This window comes from Telopea speciosissima, chromosome 10 (assembly GCF_018873765.1).
Source record: "Telopea speciosissima isolate NSW1024214 ecotype Mountain lineage chromosome 10, Tspe_v1, whole genome shotgun sequence".
In the NCBI taxonomy this organism is placed as follows: Eukaryota; Viridiplantae; Streptophyta; class Magnoliopsida; order Proteales; family Proteaceae; genus Telopea; species Telopea speciosissima.
In genome coordinates this window covers 52,507,211-52,528,089 of record NC_057925.1, presented here as the reverse complement: position 1 = coordinate 52,528,089, position 20,879 = coordinate 52,507,211, and the positions used below count along the sequence as shown (strand labels likewise).

The 20,879-nt window shown below is 38.0% G+C and overlaps 2 protein-coding genes across 3 annotated transcripts; both read right to left on the bottom strand.

The window, feature by feature from the left end:
* On the bottom strand, positions 1-5,606 carry LOC122644247 (electron transfer flavoprotein subunit beta, mitochondrial). Its single transcript, XM_043837884.1, has 5 exons — positions 5,448-5,606; positions 5,052-5,336; positions 4,608-4,688; positions 3,937-4,031; positions 1-388 (listed from the first exon to the last, which is right to left on the bottom strand). The coding sequence occupies exons 1-5, from the start codon at positions 5,514-5,516 to the stop codon at positions 163-165; spliced, it is 756 nt and encodes a 251-aa protein (XP_043693819.1). The 5' UTR covers positions 5,517-5,606; the 3' UTR covers positions 1-162.
* A 2,468-nt stretch (positions 5,607-8,074) lies between these two features.
* On the bottom strand, positions 8,075-11,747 carry LOC122641692 (CDT1-like protein a, chloroplastic). 2 transcript variants are annotated; one of them, XM_043834980.1, is made up of 8 exons: positions 11,276-11,742; positions 11,054-11,173; positions 10,598-10,832; positions 9,609-9,875; positions 9,177-9,458; positions 8,694-8,895; positions 8,515-8,605; positions 8,075-8,295 (listed from the first exon to the last, which is right to left on the bottom strand). In XM_043834980.1, exons 1-8 carry the CDS (start codon positions 11,683-11,685, stop codon positions 8,238-8,240), a joined length of 1,665 nt encoding a protein of 554 aa, XP_043690915.1. In that variant the 5' UTR covers positions 11,686-11,742; the 3' UTR covers positions 8,075-8,237. The 2 variants fall into 2 exon arrangements, with proteins under 2 accessions (XP_043690915.1, XP_043690914.1); XM_043834979.1 differs by having other exon boundaries at positions 9,177-9,875; positions 11,276-11,747.
* Positions 11,748-20,879: the final 9,132 nt, after the last annotated feature.

The following is a 20,879-nucleotide window of genomic DNA, read 5'->3' as shown; positions in this document are numbered from 1 at the left end:
GATCCTTAAAACCATGGATACAACTTTATTAGGGTCAACCGGTAAAACCTTACAAGGATCACCTTATATTAACATTTGAGCAATAAAAGGGATCTGTAAAAGAAGAAACCCTTCAGCATGTAAAGTGATTCATTGAGCAATTTCAATGAAGATAAGTAACAATTAAATGGCATGGGCTTCGTTTTTCAGTTTGTCAATTAGTTCATCCACAGAGGAAACAATAACCCCAGCTTTCCTCTTTGGGGGTTCAGTTACTTGAACAGTCTCCAAATCAGACTTGATTTCCACATTCAGCTCTGCAGGAGTAACCTTCTTTATAACCTTTGATTTTGCTTTCATTATGTTGGGAAGTGTTGCATATCTTGGCTGGTTCAATCTCAAATCCGTGCTGCATCAAGGAACAAATAAACACAACAACCCCCCCCCCCACCCCACCAAAACCAAAAAAGAGAGTAAGTACTGGACCAAGTATGAACACAAGTGCAAATATTAAACATCACCCATAAGTTACAGCAAGGTTAATAAAATAAAATTGAACTAAAACATGTAATTTCCAGGGCTCATGTCCAATAAATAAAAAAACGCTAACAAGAATGAGTTGAAGTAATATAAGCTTACACTCAAAGAGAGAATTCCAAATTACCTAATACCATCATTGTTTTACCTATTTAAAAATTAAAAACAAAATCTAACATCTTTACATGAATAATGAACAAATAAACGAGAATCAGCACATGATTAAAATCAAGTCCCATGTCACATATTAATAGACAATCCCTTCCCCGGTTTTCAAAGGCAACTGAATGGCCTAAAAAAATATTTCCTAAGGGCTCTGTCTGGTTGCAAAGGAAATAAAGCGAGGGGAAGTAAAATCAAATCAATAGTAAAATGAGAAACTTTTGTAAAGATTACCTAACATGATTGTATAATTAACTCCAAGGCATTTCAAACCTGATTATTAAATTTTATTTTGTTCTGCAACCAAACCCCTTTGTACATCTGGAAAAAAAAACTTGCTAAACAGGGAAAGAGTTTTAAGTAGGTTACAAAACTTTCCTTTTTCTTATTTATCAATTTCACTTCCCTTGCTTTCCATTTTGTTGCAACCAGACAAAACCAAGAAGTTATCACTCACTCCTTTTATAAACACCCAATTCTGAAGTGCCAGCCACAAACAATGTCTCACAATTTGTTCACTTCAGTCTTTGCTTCTCTCACTCCCAATTCTAGTATTGTTTGTGGCACATGACAATGCATGGATTGCGATTCTGATGGAAGACTAATCATTGCAGCATCAGTAGGGTAGGATTTGATCAGATCAAAGACTTAAATTGGATGTATCCACATTTGAATTTGATTAAAAAATGTATCCATGTGATTCAGATATATCATCCTTAAATGAAAATACATTGAGGCCATAAGTGGGTTTTGTACCTACAATCCTCAAATTGTTAATACGCCACAAAACCACATAAGATAATGATTAATTATGGAACATTATGCATTCATAAACAAGAAGGATGTTTTGATAAAGGATTAACCAGTATAATGCCCAAGTTTCAGCATATAATGCTAATACAGATGAGTATCTAACATAGCAAAATTTTGTGTTGGGGGAGGAATTACGTTTCCTAGTTACAGGGGTATAGTGGTGGTAGTAGTCTTGACTCAACTCAGCCTTATCCCAACTAAAAGGTGTCGGCTACATGGACCCCTTTTCTCCAATCAGCTCTATTCAGAGCGATTCTTGTTACAAGTCTTAAGCTAAGCATGCCTTTCACTCTTTCCTCACTTCTTCTCCTAGAGTTGTTTAAGGCCTACCCCCATGGTTTAAATAATCGGGTATCGGATTGGCGATACTGATACATGCCAATTTCGTATCTGTGTATGACTGTATGGTCCAATTCAGGTGTAAATCTATCCAAAAAAATTTCACCAAATGAGAGGGTAAAACCATCCTATATGGGATGATCCATATCAGTTTACTGATATTGAGATTTTAAACCATGCCTACCTCTGGCTCTTTTAGCTCCTTCGATCTGCAAATCATCAAAAGTTTCTGTTGCACATGTTCATGCTACCTCAAACATCTTTCTCGCAACTTATCATATATCAGAGCCACTCCTAAATTAGCTCTAATCTGTTCATTCCTTATTTTATCTTTTCTAGTTTTACCACTCATCCATTTCAACATCCTCATTTCAAATACACTAAATTTGTTTTTATGTTGTTTCTTCACTGCCCAACATTCAGCTCCACATATTTACTCAAAACACTTCTCTTCTTTACACTTGCCAAATTAACTCCCAAGAGACTCTATCAATAAGCTCTTTCTAAGTCAATAAAGACCATAGGGGGAGATCCTTCTTACATTCTCTAAATTTTTCCATTAATCTCCTAAGCAAATAAATAGCTTTTGTCGTTGATGTTCCTAGCATAAAACCAAATTGGTTATCCAAAATATTAGATTTTTTTTTTTATCTCAAGCGTGTTTCAATTCCTCTCTCCCATAATTTCATACTATGACTTGCAAATTTTATTCTTCTAAAGTTATTACAACTTGAATATCACCTTTATTTTTATAAATGGGAACCACAATGCTTCTCCTCCATTCATCTAGTTTTTTTTCTTCTGCTCTTAATCTTATTAAACAGCTTAACCAAGTTATTCCACAAATTCCTAAGCTCTTCCACACCTCTATTTGATATCAGTTTCAGCCCCATCCAGTGGCCAGATTTCCTTCTGGTCTGTGAGTGGCTATTTCTCTCTTAGTTTCTAATTTCAGGTCTCTTTGTTATCTCCACATCTGACCATCAACCTTGGTTCCAGCCGCATACCATGGCTGGATTCTGTTATAGGTATTAAGTTAATAATTTCATTCCTTCTATCATATCTATTAATCTAGCCTTCATCTTGCTGTGACATTTGGAGGTTTAACTCCATTGACCAAGCCCTACAATCAAACCAATTTTGGTATTGATCCGTCCAATGGATTGTTAGTTCTGGTTTGTACTATTTCTATTCTGCTTGTGATAGCCATAAAACCATCGATCCAACCCTTGGATCACCTCCATATTTTTCTCCTACCCTAGCTAACCCTTTTGACCAGATTTTGGGCTTCATCTGAGCCTTGGTCCTTTACCTACCAGGCCCACCTTGATTGCTGGAATTTTCTGTTCTTCAATCCTACCTGTGGGATGGGTATATACTTGCTGTTTAGCGAGTTTAGACATATCATCGCCACATTGTTGCAGAGCAGCATAGGACGGAAAGAACAGTTTGGAAGGAAATTCAGTTCAGGAAATTTTGGTGAAACAACCTCAAAGAAATTCAGAGTGGGAAAATTACACTGGGAAATGTTCTGAGAATGAAATATGAAATGCTTTATTCAAAATCCACAGCAGCATATAAGTCATGTTTTGGGACTAAGACGTATCAGGGTTAAGAATATGCATTGCCTGGAAGCCCTTTAATCAATGAAAATCAGAAATATAATACACAACCCAAATATCCCATTTTTTGGGTTCCAAAAGGACTTGTAATCTTTCTTCTAGTATCTCTGTTGCACCTTGAAATATATTGGCCTGAGAATTGACATATTATTCTAATTTTACAAACTAGGAAAGAAAATATGAAATTAGAACTAGAGAGTTCCTGACCACAAAAGATGGCCCTGTGATTTAGAATTTTTCTATTGATCCGAGTAATCATGCTCTTGGAAGCAAGAAAAAATATATCTGAAACAAAATCCACCTAATATAACTGCAGTATATTTTTTGGACCAACTTATTAAAGAGGGTTTTATTTAGTTACCAGAGGCAGAAGTTGTAAGGTTCTGAAGGAAGAATGATTTCAGTAACTATCACTTGCTCCAAAGACTAAAAATAAACAAGTGCAACTCGCATACTGAGACAGTGAAGGGGAAATGATATTTACGTGATTACTGCCGGTAAATCTAAGCACAAAGTCTCAAGACCTCCATCCACCTCCCTGTCTACTGTTGCTACCTGCTTCTCTTTGTCAAGTACAACCTACCAGTAAACAGCGAAAGATCATAATAAATTAGAACAAGTATTAATAGATGATAAATCAAAATGTTGTCAATCCAACACCCCAACATCCCATTACATTTCAAGATGCATGAAGCCCTAGAAACAAGAAAGCAGTAGAAAAACTCCAAAAAAAAATTTCTGATCCATAAACTCTAATGCACAAACAAAATTAAACACCGAGCACATTAAAAAAAATATTTAAATGTGTCAACCAGGATCCTGTTTCCTGCTCAACAGGAGAATTTCTAACAAATAACAGGTTCATAAGGCTTTGCCAAGTGAAAACATAACATCAATGCAGTATTGACCACTTAATTGGCATGCTAGGATCCTCAGTAAAGTAGCATCTTGTTTAGAATAAAAGGATCTGGGAAACATGGCTTATTACGAACCTGACAGCCGGTGCCTCAAGATTTAATATGCATTTTTTTCCCAAGAAAAAATGATTTAAAGGATCTTCTTGGCTTAAACCCCCAACCCCCACCACCCCAAAAAAAAGAACTTCAAAGAGGTCAACACGCATCCAGGTATTTAAATTGTGGATGAAAACCCAACCTTCGAAGCAAAAGTACCCTGTGGCCACTTGAGCAGCCCAGCTACCATTTGCCCTGTTTGATTGCAATCATCGTCAATCGCCTGCACAAGAATACAAACAATCACAAGCAGTAACCCATAGCGTTAGATTCGGCAAGTAAAGAGATGTCCAACAAAACCGATACAAGTAGGAAGAAAGCCCATAAACCCAAACTCAGACACCACAGGAACTGCATACAGAATCCCTCCCCCCTCCCCCCTCCCCCCCCCCTCTCAATTTTTTCACTTCAAAAAATTAACATTAAATTCCACCACAGCAAAAAATATAAGCTATTAATTTGAAACTTTCAGCAAATTTCCGTAACCCAAGTACAGTAATTCTATTTTTAATTTTTAAAGATCGAAAAGTAGTTCAAACCCTATTACTAGAACTCAAAAATTCATTCTAAAGATGGATTGATGGACCTGTTTACCGAGGATGAGGAGACCGGGTTTCTCGGCGTCGACGAGCGCTTTGAGGAGCTTGGCGACGGAGAGAGGATAGAGTAAGGAGGAAGTATCGACATGGATGGCCCTATCAGCTCCCATTGCAAGTCCCGTCCTGAGAGTGTCAACACACTGAGCGGGTCCCATGCTGACGGCGATCACCTCCGAAGCCAGTCCAGATTCTTTGATACGAAGGGCTTCCTCAAGAGCTATCTCGCAGAAAGGGTTCATCGACATCTTAACGTTGTTTGTTTCAACACCGCTCTAATTTGTTTTCGATTGCAGGTATCCATGGTCATTCAATTTCAGTCAAGAAAACGATTACGAATTGATAATGAAGAACGAGTTAAAATTCAAACTTAGGTTTTGGGTTACCTTGTCGGGCTTCACTCGTATCTTGACGGCGTAGTCGATAACCCGTTTTAAAGCAACCATGATCTTCATCTTTGTTTCTCAACAATTGGGCAAAGCAACGTTCCAACGTAGCTGAAACCAGAAAAGAGGAGAGAGTAGAGACAGAGATCGGGGTTACTGTTGATGCGAGTAACTACTAACAACTACTGTGTATAATCATGGTTCATGCCTTCATGGATACAGTAGAGAACGTCAGAGACTCAGAGCAACTCGCAAATAGGGACAATAATCAGGGATATTTTAGTCAAATAGATAATTGGATGAGATTGCCATTTGGAAATCACTGTACTCCATGTCAGCAAGATATATATCCTGAACAACAATTTGGATCCTCTACTGCCGAGGTGCCCGGCAGGACCCTATTGCCAAGACACAGTAAGACAAGGAATGACCGCCTTACCCCTGCCCGAGCGCCTTGCCCAAGTGGGGGTAAGGCGGTCATTTACTGCCTTGCTTTGTCTTCGCAGTAGGGTCCTGCCAGGCAGCTCGACAGTAGAGGATTTGAACCCCCTGAACAAAGGAGTCGACTCTGATAGGGCTCTTCTGTGGAGCTGCAGGTAGTCCTATGCACATCGGACAACCCTGTTCATGGTTCTAAGTATCGGTATCGTATCGCCCACATCGGGCGATACATACCGATTTTGTTAGTCACTGATACCGATACCGTATCGATAGCACGGTACGAACAAGGGGTAAAATTGTCAGAAAATTAATTTTTTAAGGAAATTCAGGGGTATTCTTGTCCGAAAAAGCCGATCTAGGCCGATATCATATCGATTTTACGTGTTGCCAATACTCGTTCCGATACCGTGCACTAAAACCATGGCCTTGCTGCCCCGGACACGCAGCCCAACACAGGGGCGATGTATGGGGAGGAAGCGCTTCACACATTGGATTCGGCTCCTCTCCTGTGAGCCTGCCTAGGGAGGCATCCAATAGCGCTGGGCTGCTGGGCATGCCAGGATGCACACCGGGCCCCATGCAAGCACACATTCCCTCATTCCCTCATGTCCAACAGCCCAGCACTGTTGGATGCCTCCCTGGGCACTCCCTAAGAGTTGGGGTCACAGGAGAAGAGCTCGATCCTTCACCCATTAGAGTCTTTCAGGGAAAATTACCTCCTCCAATTCCTTGCCCAACCTAATTCCCCAGTTCCTCTAATAGGGGTGGTGGTGGACCCCACCCAGGCAGAGTGTTTGGGAGGATTTTTATTTTTATTTTATTTTTATATATTTTTTTTTGGTGCAATTGTCAAGGGCCTATTGGCAACTGGAGGAAATAAAGATCCGGTCTTTGAGGGATCTTTATTACCTCCAATTCCCTGCCCAGCCTAGTTCCCCAGTTTCTCTAACAAGGGAGGACTGGAATGACCACTCTACCCGGGTGGGATCCACCCCCCCTCTTAGAGGAACTGGAACTAGGCCGGGCAGAAAACTGGAGGAGATAATTTTTCGCATTTGAGCCATTTGAACTTTGAGCTCACATTCGGTGGGTGGCCGAAGTGAATTGAAAGTGTGGAATTTTAGATTTATTTGTATTTTTATGAATGAAAATTTCCCTTGAAAGTACTTAATCATGCATCCCTATAAATAGACATTTCGTGTTTGTATGCTTAGAAATTGATATTTAGTAAGGAACTAGAAGCTGTCCCATCAATAATCAGTTCCTACTCCCAGGTTTGGAGCCATTTATTAAAATTACTCAAAACCGTACTGATTGACACCCCTTCAAAAACCAGCTTTCCTAATAACATCAAGCCATCAACCAATCTATGAGGAGTGAAGACAACAATTCAAAACCAGAATAATAAGATTTACTTTTTAATGTATACAAAACCTGAATAACAAGGTTTATTTTTCTTTCTTGCTCCTGCTTCTGTCTATCTTGCATTCTTGCCCCTGCTTTAGCTGCCATTACTTCCATACCTGGAAGCCATTGCAATAACCAGTCCTATGGGTTCAAGAACATAACTCAACCATAAGCTGCGTGAATCTCCCTGTCTGTCTCTGTTATTTATTTCTTGATGAATACGGTCTACTTTTTACTGTATAAAAAAGAGATTCTATTTGTTTGGATATGAAATATTGAAAAATGTTTTCTGGAGTGCAGACAAAACCAGAATAATACCATGTACAAGATTTCATAGTGGTTGTACAATAAATCATATGCTTACAGCAGCATTTATTAGCCAAGTTCCTGTTTTATGTGATTTTGAACTTTAGCTTGATAAGCTAAAATTCCTTTCAAATCTGGTTGAATGCTCAATCAAAGAGAGATATATATTGATCTGATTAGGTGCAAACTTGGCATCAGAACAGCATAATCACAAATAAAATTAATATTTACAATGAATCCTGAATCAAACCAACTTCCAGCCTTCGCAGATAGACAGACAGAAGGCTTTCTCATAGACTTGCTGTCACTGTTTAGATAAATAACAAGAGGAGGCAGAAAGGACCAGGGGTGCGCTGGTCATTTTGCACGCGGCTGTACCTGGGCATAGGTACACACTACGGTGCGATTAGCTTTCTTTCTCCCATAACATGAATAGGGGGAAAAGGGAAAACTTTGCTTGAGCGGTCCATCTGGATGTGGCAAGAGAAAATAGAATAACAAAAACGTAAGCTCAGATTTGGCCTCGGCTGCTGGAACACTTACTTTCCATCAATGTCACCTTTATACTTTCCAGCCACAGTTCAATTTCCCTGAAGACAAAGACAGCCTGAGGAGATCTCTAAATTTCTCACCATCTTACTCAGCTTCTGCAAGTTTCGAACGTATCAATTCAGGGCTTGCATTCTTATTAACACTGCAGAAAAAGCCCATAGAAATGTCACCAACTGCTTTAAATTGAATCGAGAAAAATGTTACAAAATCTCTGATAGAATTTCATTAAACTTTTGAACAGGGAGGACTATATAAAATCTACAAATGAATGCATCTTCACCATGATTCAAGATATTCCATATGGTGCAGAAGTACACACAAACTCACAATAGGAAATGATCTAACACTCGAGCTAACTTACCGGATGAGATAATCTCCACTACATGCCACCTTCCTGGAAATCCAATCGGGAATTAATTCCTCTAATAATTTCAACTGTTCTTCAGCTTCTCCTGAAAAGAGAAATCACGGAAATTTAGCTTAAAAGAAGCTTCAATTTATCTTCTAATCTTCTTCCATTTATAATAATCAATCTCTTACTTCTATCAATTATATCAAAATGGCTAGCAATGATCTTGTGCATTAGCTCTTCCTTTGTCATAACAGAACGATTAATTGACTGAAATATGAGTAGGATCATGTCAAACAGCTTAGGCAGGCATGCAATCATCTGTTGCCTCTGATTTGCTTGTGACACACGTGCATCCTGTTGCACCATTGCCTTCCTCTCTTTTTCTCTTATCTGCAAGGAATCATGTTGGTTATATCCTTCACTGAAATCATGGAACCAGAATTGGAAATCATGGAACCAGAATTGACGTAAGCATTCTCATTCATATGGAGTATGATGCACTTCAATGGAAACAGAAACTACAAAGTTTGACAGGGTTACAATAACATCAGGAAAAACATTAAATGGTAAATGTATCAATTCAATCAACCTATTATTGGAATTCCTTTCGGCATGTGAAGAGTCCAAGGAAAATTAAAGAAAACAAACCCACAAGCTTAGTAAGGACTTACTGATTTTAAAAGGGCCTCTGGAAGAATATCAATAATATCAGTATCAACTATTGCCCGCTCCATTACATTCAACTCATCATCAGGTTTTTCATTCTTTACAGGGGTGTCAAATTTCAATGACCTGGTCCGGCTTGGACGCCTCGTTAATTTGTTCGGTGTGTTGGAGTCATCATCTGGGCTCATACGACATCTCTTTGGTGTCTGTGATACTGGAGTAATACTCATCAGCTTGATAGGAGTTGAGGTGAGTTTTGCAGGAGTACCCTGAGTGCCAGCAATTTCTGATGATGAGAAGTCCTCACTGTTCATTGGTTCTGTCTCTTTGCACTGTGCCACAGTACTGGGAGACGCATAGAATCTTGATAATATTTTATTGGTCGATTTTGAAGAACATCCAAGAGATGATGGAGCAACAGAAGTGAGAGTTTCTTCATTGGAAGATGATTCTTTGGGGCAAGGGTTTGATGGTGGCAGAGCAGAAGGCTTGGGAATATCATCAGATAATTTTGGCAAAACTTTCTGTGAAAAGCGCTTCTGGAAAGACTTAGACAGGTGAGATGCAACTGCTGTCGGATGGGGAAGAGCATTAGATGATGTCTCATTGGGCAATGAGGGTTTGCAGGCAGTGACTGTGCTTGAGAGTACTTGTTTTGCTTGGTTGAAGGGCTCTGGCAGCGTTTCGCCCGGAATTTCATTCCCCTGAAGAAGATTGCAATATCATTAACTCAACATAAGATAATGTGTTACAAAAGAATGAAATCTAAAACAGTAAACCAACTCACCCACATCGATCTGCAAATGTGAAAAAAAGAAGAAGAAGGAAGCTAATTTAATTGATAGAATGTATCAGAAAGTTATTCAGAGAGAATTATATGTGATTAACACTCCCACTGAACCAAACATAAACCTAACTTACTATCTTCTCATTAAAAAAAGGGGGAAGTTTTCATACATGGCCGTATAAGCATGCACGGTCATGTCCCCTCTCACAAAGAGTTGAAAAAGCCATAAACCCCCACCCATTAATTAATGTCTTGAAACTTTTACCCTCTCACATACACGGCTGTGTGATAAAAACTCTCTCCTTGAAAAAAAAACCCATAAAAAACATTAATCTAACATGACTCCTGAAACAAGATGGCCCTTATATCAACAAGACCAATGAAAGAAAAAAGATAACAAAAATGCACTTCACAGCAGTATCTAATTATTACTAGAACACGGATTAACTATATTGTGATCATTTGGAGAGAAGAAACAGAAGAAAACAAGTCAAATCCTCTGGAAGCAGCATGTTTGCAAATATCACAAGACTAAGGAATCAGAGCAACCACACTGCAAATACAAAAAGATACTAAATCCCATAAATAGGAGGTGGTTGCTTGGAAAGACATGGAATAATAAAAATAACCAATGTGTACCTCAGGGTGAGCCTTGAAGAAATCTAAAATCCGCTCACGGAACACCTTCCTCAAACTAAAGTACCTAGTTCCCTTTTTCTGCTTCTTATCATTTTTGAAGGCATTGGACTGCAAGGTAACTTGAAGCTCCGGCTTCATACAGAGGGTTCGCTCATCTTGCAGTAGAATCTTCTTTATTAAAATAGCCTCGGGCAAGATGTACTTTATTTGAGCTAAATGGGCATAAGAAAACCTCCTGAAAAACACAAGTATAAACCAGTAAGGACAGAAGCTCATAAAATCATAACCTAGGGTTTACTCTCTTTTGTAACTCATAGTAAATACAAACAACATCTTTACTGAAGAAAAAGAGAGGGGAGGGGGGAGTGGAAAAACAGTTAGAATAAAAGCTCATAAGATCATAAATTAGGGATCTTCCATCCCTTCTAGGCGATCCACTGTAGGACTAGAGCCTACCTGTCTGTTAATGATTCAATCTTTGAGCAAATGTTCATAAATGTAGACATCGATCCCTTCAACTGAAGCAGCCGAATTGAACTCTCCATGCTATCAAAGAATTCACCCAGTAACTCGTACCTGAATCAAGAATCAAACAATAAAATTGGTTAATGCTCGGGGCTAATAATATCATATTGACTTCAAGTAACAGTGACAGGGAAAAAGGAACTAAGATCTTACTTCTGAGGGAGCTTAGTAGATCCTTCGCTGCTCTTCGAAGATTTACCCACTAAACCAGAACTCGACTCCGGACGCTTTTGACTTTCTACAGATGAAACATTTGCATTCGATCTGCTTTGATCTTGTCGATCAGACAGACCTTCTATATGCGATGTCCGGAGCCCTTGGGCGAACTCCTTCACTTGATTCACAGAAAACGCAACTGCACCTCTGTTTCGGATTCTCCGAGGGAGCTGTGTCGGCTTCTCTGGAGTTTTCAAGCTCCATGGATCTTGAACCGATGCTTGGATTCCCTTGAGCGAAGTGGATTTGGGGTCAATGTTCTTGGACTTGAAGTGATCGAGATGTGATGGTGATGGCTTCGATTCCGATGCTTCGTAGGCTGTTTGGGACAACCTGGAGGAATCCATTGCGGATGATGCAAGGAGGGAGGCAGAGATCAGAGAGAGAATAGGATTTGGCGGGAGGCCGAGGTCAGGGGTGATAAAAATGCTCATCATTTGGCGGGAAAATGCTGAGTTGGACTGCCACGTGTCTCTTGCCAACTCAGCTTCCCGCCAAAATCTTCCGCCATTTTGCGAGTCGGGCTGCACTTGATCAACGTTTCTTCTTCCATTATTTTACTCCTCTACTAATTATTCTTCTTTAGCTGTGGGCACCTAAATTACCATAGATGTGATACAAACAAGCCTTGTAGGAAAATGCATGGTTACCTACGCATATGTTTTTTGGACACATCTATTAGTGGTGTTTTTATTTTTCTATATAAAAAGATGAAGTCTTGATCATTTCTTTAACAATTTTAAATTCTCACTTTATTTTCTTATGATTTTTTTTTTTTTGTGCCCAATCTAGCACAACTTTAAAGTGTTTCGACGAAGCCCAGTAAATAAGCAAGTGCAATAATTATTGGAGAGGCCTAACGAGTTGATTTATCTTGGAGACTGATTTGCAAAAACACAGCTTACACCATAGGGGGTCTTTACAGTCCTAAGAAAAATGTCCGTTAGTACAACTCATCCCCACCTTTCCCCTAAGTTTCTCCATGTACTTTCAGATTTGTGATGTCATAGTTGGTGTACATCATCAACGTTATTAACTAGGTTTTTTCTACGATACAAGATAAATACTCTTTCCCCTACTTATTTTTGGAATATTTTCAACAATAGGATATCCTCTCTCCACCTCTCCCCTCTCGATGGTGACACAATATCGAGTAGAGAGAAGGCAACGGGAAAGAGTGCAGGAGAACGAGTAGTTAGGGAGGAGTAAAATTAGAATTATGAAAAAAAAAGTAAGGAACCTTATATGTAATATCTCTTATGGTCAAACATGAGGTACCTAAAGCATGAAATTTCACACATGGGATACCTCAAATATTGGGTATCCAGTATCCCTAGTGTCATTTACCCTTTTATTTTGTAATGAGTTATTCAGTTTTGAGGGATAGAATCCTGGCCAACTCAATCTAGTGAGACACACAGATATCATTGATCAAGTTTCAAAATTGGTAATTGGACTTGGTTAACCCTTAGAAAGGTGTTTTGATTCATTCTAATCCAGTTTTGGTGATTATGGCTGGCTCAAACCACAATCTAATTGGATTCCATGTAAACCTATAAAACCTTGCCTTTGATTGTAGAATAACCTTGATTATGGTCTTGTTGTACCCAATAGAATCGTAATTATCAAAAAAACATTTATTCAAGTAAAAAGAACTCAAATTTCGGCCTAAAAAAGGTGATCTGATTAACTTACATAGTATATTGGCTTTTGTACTCGTCTATCATCATTTACCAATACTGCACTTACAGCTATCAATATTTCAAATCTTAAGAAAAATATATAGATTTTTTTATTTTTTCAAATGATTCGGATTTGTTAAACTATTTGCAAAATTATTGACGAATTGTAACTTAAAAAATATTGTCACATCGTCAATGTATAATTTCCCTCGCACCCTTTTTCTTTTATTCACTTATTCTCAAATTATGAATCCCATATGGATGATACCTTTTTCAAAACACTCAGTGTGGAGTGTGTTTCCTCCCCAATATGGGGAACCCTCTCCCTTTTTAGTCTTAGTGCTTTCTTTTGGAGCAACTTAGGCTTTGTTGCCACTTGGCACTATTCGTATATGGAAAATATATTTTCCCCACTTTTATTTGTAAGCACTCACAATCCATCATTTTTAAAAAAATAAAAGGGGCAGTTTTTCATACATGATCGTATATGAAATACATTAACACTTCAAACATTGGATAAGAATATATAACTATATGAGGGACATCACTAATTAGATGAAGGTGACACTGAACATATGCGAGCCTGCCCCAATTACAGCCGCCGCTTGCTAATGAAATTGAGGAGGCCTTGTTAAATGTAAAGGTCGTCCAAGACATGATAGCACTTGGATCCACACAAATGATTTTAAATGTCAAAATCCAGAGTGATGAATGCTACATGTCGTTTACCTATTTGTTGAAGATGAATTATTTTAAACCGGGGAGAGCTGATGTAGAACTGAAGACTTGTCCTCATAGGAGGACCAAGAAGATTGTTGCTTAGCATGACCTAGCCTTTGGGTCCACTTCATTTCATGTGTTTAAGTTGTTTCTTTTATGTTTTAAGGTATTTGAGTTGAACCCGATTGGACTTGTAGTTTGTTAGCTCTATTTAGACTTAGTTGGACTTTTAAAAACCACTAGTGAGTTGTTATAGGAATCGGCTATGGGGATTCCTAGCCTGATTGATTCAAAAACTACAGCCTCAGTTTTAGAAATAAAGATAAGGGGGCTCTCTCTAGCTCACAATTTTATTAAGAAAAAAAAAAGACAAAAAGTTGTTGTTGCTGCTTTTCTCCTTGCAAGGAGGTTTTCTCTTTTGTGAATCAAGGTGTGACTGGTGTGTGATCCAGCCAATTCCTATTTTCCTACAATTGTTTCCATTTTCTGATATGTGGTATCTTCAATCCTACTATTACTATGATTGTTAGATTTTGAAAGTTTTATTTTTCTGATTTCGATTTTGATTTCATAATTGTTTGTCGACATTATTTACTTTCAAAATTTGTTTTCAATTTCATAATCAGTTGAATTTCTGATACAATCCCATCTCAAGTATGATAGCCATTAAAGGTCTGAATCTGGAATTTGAATAGGTCTAATTTCTGATCTGTTCAACCTAAATGTAGTAGCATCTATTGATACCTCACTAGTCTATAATATTTTGTATTCTGATCATCAATTTGAGTCCTATTTAACAATTTTGCCCTTGTTGTAGTGTCACTAGGAGGATTCCTTTTTATTTAAGAAGAGAACTCGATCTGATTTTCGAGTCTATATGACTACTTGACTATGTTATATGAATTTTCTCCTAGATCTGGAAGTTTGTTTCTCTATTTTCGAACTTGTTTTGGTATTGTTTTAACTCCTTAAATCAGTATTACATTAAACTACTTATTTGGAAGTGATAAAAAAAAAAGGGCATACCCAGTGCACAAGGCTCCCGCCATTGCGGGATCTGGGGAGGGGTCATAATGTACACAGCCTTACCCCTGCTTTCACAAAGAGGCTGTTTCGAAACTCGAACCCGTGACCACTTGGTCACTTGGTCACTTTGTGTTAGAATATTAAGTCCAATAGAATGAAATCGGTTGCCTTCATTGAATGAATGGAAAAATGAATATATACAATCACTTTCTTATTTTATTGACGAACTTTACAAATATAAAGCAGAGAAGAAAAGGAAGAAGAATAATGGAGAATATTGCATGTTGATCTCATGTAATAAAGGGATCGCATGCCATATGGAGAAGATCCATGCGATTGGATCCGATAATACTTTGGAAGTGATAGGATATACTTATCTTCTCCCTCTCGCTTTGTAGATTTGAGAGCCCTTTTTCTCGCCTACTGGGACACATTCTAGCTCTGAATGTGTCTAGTAGGTACTTGCTTTTCATTCATTCCTTTATCTCTTCCCAAGTGGTATGCTGCATCCAATGAACTTGTAGATCGACGTTGCACATAAATTCTCCACCATTCTTAGCATTTCTCATAAGCTTGGCTCAAGCAAATTTTAGCTTTGTCTCTTCAGAAAGATAATACCAATCATAGTAGTTGTCAAGAGAGACAAGCCAGTCACGAAATATTTAGGGTTATGGAAAGTTCTTTCAAAATAATATATAGATATGTAAAGACCAATCATAAATTTATTCAGGAATACAATTGAAACTATGCTCAAAGTGGACGGTTTTGTAGAATAAGTATTGTGATGAAATAGTGGTCAAATAGAGCCGTCCCCATACCAAAGTATAGAGTTAGTCTTAAAATGATAATAATAATAATAAAAAAAAAAGCTTTCCTAAAAGTTTTATCCCTTGTTATGGTTTGGGCATCCAAGTCACCCTAATGGCAAAATGATCATGTTTTTATTGGGAGACTTTTGGGAACAAAATAAGTTTGGCTCAATTTATCGCTATCCTGAGATCACTCGAGGGTGACAAAATTCAATGTCTACAAAGCGTCCCTCTTTGATTGAAGGCACGCAATAAATGAAAATAATAAAAATGACTTTAAATATTGTCATGGTCGAGCCGAAAGATTTTAGGTGGTCAAACTATACTAGGATGTAGTAGCAAACAAATATTCAAGATGATCATATTGTAAGAGTGTAATAATGATTGAAAAATTCACAAGGTGTGACCAAACTACACGCGAGTGCGGTAGCAATTGAAAGATTCAAAATGATGAAACTGTATTCGAGGGCAAAAATGATTTGAAGAATTGGATGATCAAACCATACATGAATACGATAGTAATCACATGAGTTAAAGGATGATGAATGCCAAAAAAGCAGGTTCATTTGGCTTAGATGTATCAAATATATTTACATGGTGTTGATCGGTCTTTTCGTGCTGGACTGTGTCTTGGTTGCGACCCTTACATTTAAAAGTTTTTTTTTTTTTTTTTGATGAAACGTTTAAAAGGTATTTGAAACTACACTATCGCCCCACATTTAAGGCCCTACATTTTTTTCGTCCATTCCTTTTTAGCATAAAAGAATCTTTATTAAAGGGAGAACGTGGGGTAACAAACAAGTCCTAGTATAGAAAGTAGAAAACTTAAAAAGCCTTGATGTCGATGATTCCAGATAGCAAAACAGCCGGTGCTAGAGATTCTCCTACAAGATCATATTTTTTATTCTGTCGGTCTTTCCATTTCATCTTCGACCTTCAGCCTTCAATACCAAGAGAACAGAGAACGGAGCCCTACTGCGCTAGCTAGCTGCGAGTGTTCGAATCTTTGAAGCCGCCGTCGCCCTCACCCACGCCCATTCCCTTCCGACGACTTTCAGGCCTTGCAGTACCGGCGCCGGAGTTGGTAAACTTCCTCCCTCTCTCTCTCTCTCTCTCTCTCCGTCTTCGATTCTTCAAGGTTCAGGCTGATTTCTGGTCTTAAGTTAACTTTAAGGCTGCGTTTGGTAACACTCACCGGAAACGATTTCATTGATTTCTTGTTCTTCGGGAGCGGATTGTGAGTAGAATACCGTTTGGCACGTCGGTCCCTTTTTTTGCTCACAATGAGCAAGTCTGGTTCAAAAAAGTGCTCAATGGACACTTTTCACAGAACAATTTTGTTTTTTGGCTTTTGCTGCTCGTGAACAAAATTGTGCGAACGAAAACACCCTCGAAAATTAATAAAAACTCTGTCGAATATATTGATCTCTACTCGACTCAACTCTCACTCACCTTTCTCTCTCGACTGAGGCGCACTAACCAGGAGGCAGATGCAAGAACCCAGGTATGCTTCGGCCATGGCCTTAATCCTCTGCCTCCCTCTCTCTCACACGACTTCTATCGTCTCTCTGTCTCTTCGTGTTTCTTCTTCATCTCCCACTCCATTCGCTTGTCTGCAAAACCATTATTGGTTTTGGTTTTGGTTTTCAATCCCAAACCCTAGAATCATACAGATTAAATCTCTAATGGAGCATAACCTTACCCTTTAACCGGTTACTTATTTTTTTTTCTTTTCCTTTCAGAGTCCATTGCAACTCTACCTTCCTCAACATCTACAACTCAAATAGCAACATGTGTTCTCCAGAATCACCATTTTTTGTTTCCTTTTCTGTACCATTCCCTGAATTTCCCTTCCTGTGTCTGGTTGTGCGGGTTTTGTAAATTATGTTTGGCTTTCAATTGTTTGCATATGAGATACAGATAGATCAGAATTTAAAAAAAAAAATAAGATTCTTGTATACTGATTATTGCTCGTAAAGTTAATATTGAGATTGCTTGTATAATCAAATATTTGTTTGGGCTATTGGTTTTCAGAGTGTTGCCTGTATATAGCTTGTATGGCTTGTATGCCGAGAATTTTGTTTGGCCTATGGGTTTTGAGATCATTGCTTGTATACTGAGATGTTATTTGCCCTATGGGTTTTTAGAGTATCGTCCTAGGCTTAGGATTCAGTAAATCCAGAGAGTGTTAACAATGTAGCCATACAAGCATTTTTTTTTTGTTCACAAGCCAACTGTTATGATTATAACTCCATTATGTACTATCATCTGAATTCAAGAAAGGCCTTGATACAAATGTTGTTGAAGTGTATGTCTAATGAGAAGATTTGGGTCACCTCTGAGTATGCCTTCCCTTGCAATACTCTTTTGAGTGGATTACTCTCTTTAGGGATATTGGAGTATGCATTATTTTCACATAGGAGATGTACAGAAATGATATACTATCATTCAGTCTTTTGTCTATATTGTTGGAAAAAAAATTCTGCCAAATTGAGATTGGAGAATTATCCATCCAAACCCACTTCAAATATGTTGGTTTCTGACCTCAGCAGAGTTGGAAGAATTCATGAGGCATATTATGTGCTCTCTGTGCTTTCGGACAAGTGCTTTTTCCCTTCTTTTTGCAGTTACAATTCGATTATTTGGGCTTTATGCAAGTCTGGTCAAATGAATCCTGCTTTGGCATTGTTATGTTCTCTGAAGAAGAAGAGACTTATAAATGATGTATCCTCATATACAGCTTTGGTTCATTGGTTTAGTAGAGAAAAGGTCTGGGAAAAACTTTTCATCTTTTAGAAGAAATGCAAAATGAGTAGAATTAGAAAAAATATATAAGTGAAAATGATATTTTAGTACGGTGGCATTTTCATAATTATGCCCACAATTATTGGTTTAATGGTGTTATATTAGAGGTAATGGTCTTTTCATAAATATATAAGTGAAATGATATTTTAGTTATATAATGAATGTTGGTATTGATTCTATAAGGTGCCTACCAAACGTCATTCCTTTGTTTTTTTTGGCGGAAACATTCTTTATCATGGTTACCAAACGCCAATCTACTCCCTGTAATTACTCTCTATGAGCAGAAATAGAAAAAAATATGTGTGCGTCAAAAATACTTTTTTGAGAGCAGAATTGTTACCAAACGCAGTCTAACAGTCCAAAAAATAAGGCTGAAGTCCACCACTGTTCAAAGGGTGCGATTTGCCTTTAACCACAATAAAGATCAAATGAAATTAGGGTTTTTTGGTAGGGTTGTCAAGAAATATATATATTTTTTCTGATTGACACAATTGTTGGAAATTGTTTCTAAATTTACCAAGTGGTCACGAATTCGAGTTTGGAAACAGCCTCTCTGCGAAACCAGGGGTGAGGCTGCGTAGTGTGTACATTATTGATCCTCCCCAGACACTATAGTGGCGGGAGCCTTGTGCACTGGGTACGCCCTTTTTTTGTGTCTTTAATGCCATAAATATATGTGTATGCCATTGATGCACATTTGGTTATTCGTTTTCAATCCATTCTAGTGACGAACTGAGATCTTGTGAATTTGCAATTATTGGTGTATCTTATATGCCCATATCCATACTTCCATAGTGTTCTTAATTCTCTGTCTCTTTACATCTACAGTTTACCTCAGTACTCTTGTCTTTACTATGAATTAAGTTCCCTTATTCATGCGTGTTAGTAAAATGTGCCTGAAATCAATTTGATCTGCTACTTTTGTTTTCATAATCAAATGGTTACTGGTGGAAGTGAGTTGAACGTGGGTTAGTGTGTTGCTTCTTGTAACTGGACATGGATATGAGGTGTTTGCCTCAGTGAATCTGGCAGAGCCTAATAAGCGAGACTATATATAGTAAATTTGAGCCATGTTGCACTTGATTTAGTCCTCTGCCTTCTACCAGAGAAGGGTGATGATGCAAATATGCAAGTTTATTGTCTAAATGCTATATGTGATTCGATTCTAATAATAATATGGAACTGTAGTTTAATTCTGGGTTCCTAATAACCATCCCATTTTCTCATGAATTACTTGTAATCAGGACCTGTAGTTTAATTCTCAATGCCATTTGTGATTTGGATAATTTTTATATTAATCAGGACCTGTAGTTAAATTCTCAATGCTATATGTGATCTTGATATACTTCTTTGATATAGGGTGCTTGGATTTTGGAATTTGGAATGGGTTTTGGAATTTGAAATGGGTGTTTGATAATATAATTGCTTTTGAACTTTGGATACATGCATTAAGATAATAATTCCTCAATTTATAGGTCTATATTGCCTTTTTTTGGGTCTTGTACTTGAAAAATCTAAACGTTTGAAACACTTACTGTCCGTTTTAATTTATGTTGCTCTCGAAATGTTTGACCGCCCCGTTTAATTTCTAAGCCGTTTTAAATGCGTCGTCCTGAATGAAGTTTTTGCTGTTCCCATTTTAGCTAACTCTGATTGGGTCAGACATTGGTCTCATACAGTAAGGTATTAGAGTTTAAAAGGAAACAAAGAAGTTTTCCCAATTCCACAATGTTCCAAATCCATGAATGTAAGTTTATATTATTTAATTGCTGATGAGCTCAATCTATCCTAACCTGAACTTAAAACAAATCAATAAGATGAAAATAAAAAAAATAATTAGCCTCATAGGTGGTTTCACTTCAATTGAGTCCAAATGGTATCCTGATCCATGAACCAACATTTGTATCACGCTGGCAAAATGCAGCTATAGATTCAGGGCCAGAAATCCAGAATCCATGGATCCAAGAATTTTGGTTGAGCCAATGTGATTGGGTTGTTTCAGTTTTGTAGCCATCAGCAGAAACCTCATAGAGAATTTGAATCATGGCAAAATTTTCAATATTGTTTTCCTGGAATTTGGAATCCAAATACACTACTAACTTAATATCTTGAGAATACCTCTGTTATTCGAAGTTTGCACACACCCATCCCACAAGAGGGGGGAAGAATCTGCAGAATTATATTGACCTGCACACCTCTTGCGGAATTTTGTTGGGAGATTGATACTTTGGGGGAGTGAAATATTTTACCATGTTTGGGGGGGCCATCTAATGTTTGGAGAAGCCTGATTCCCCCTTCTTCTGCCCAAATTAGACCAACTGAAAATATTTACTACAATGACTTGCTCATCTTCATCTTGTGAAGATAATCCAAGAATTTATTAGAAAAATTTATGGGGAGTGGGAGGGAGAAAGGGGGGGGGGGGGGGGTTGACAGCCAAATAACTTTCACAAAACAAAACTTCTGGATGACATGAGGGGAAGATCTAAAATGAATGCT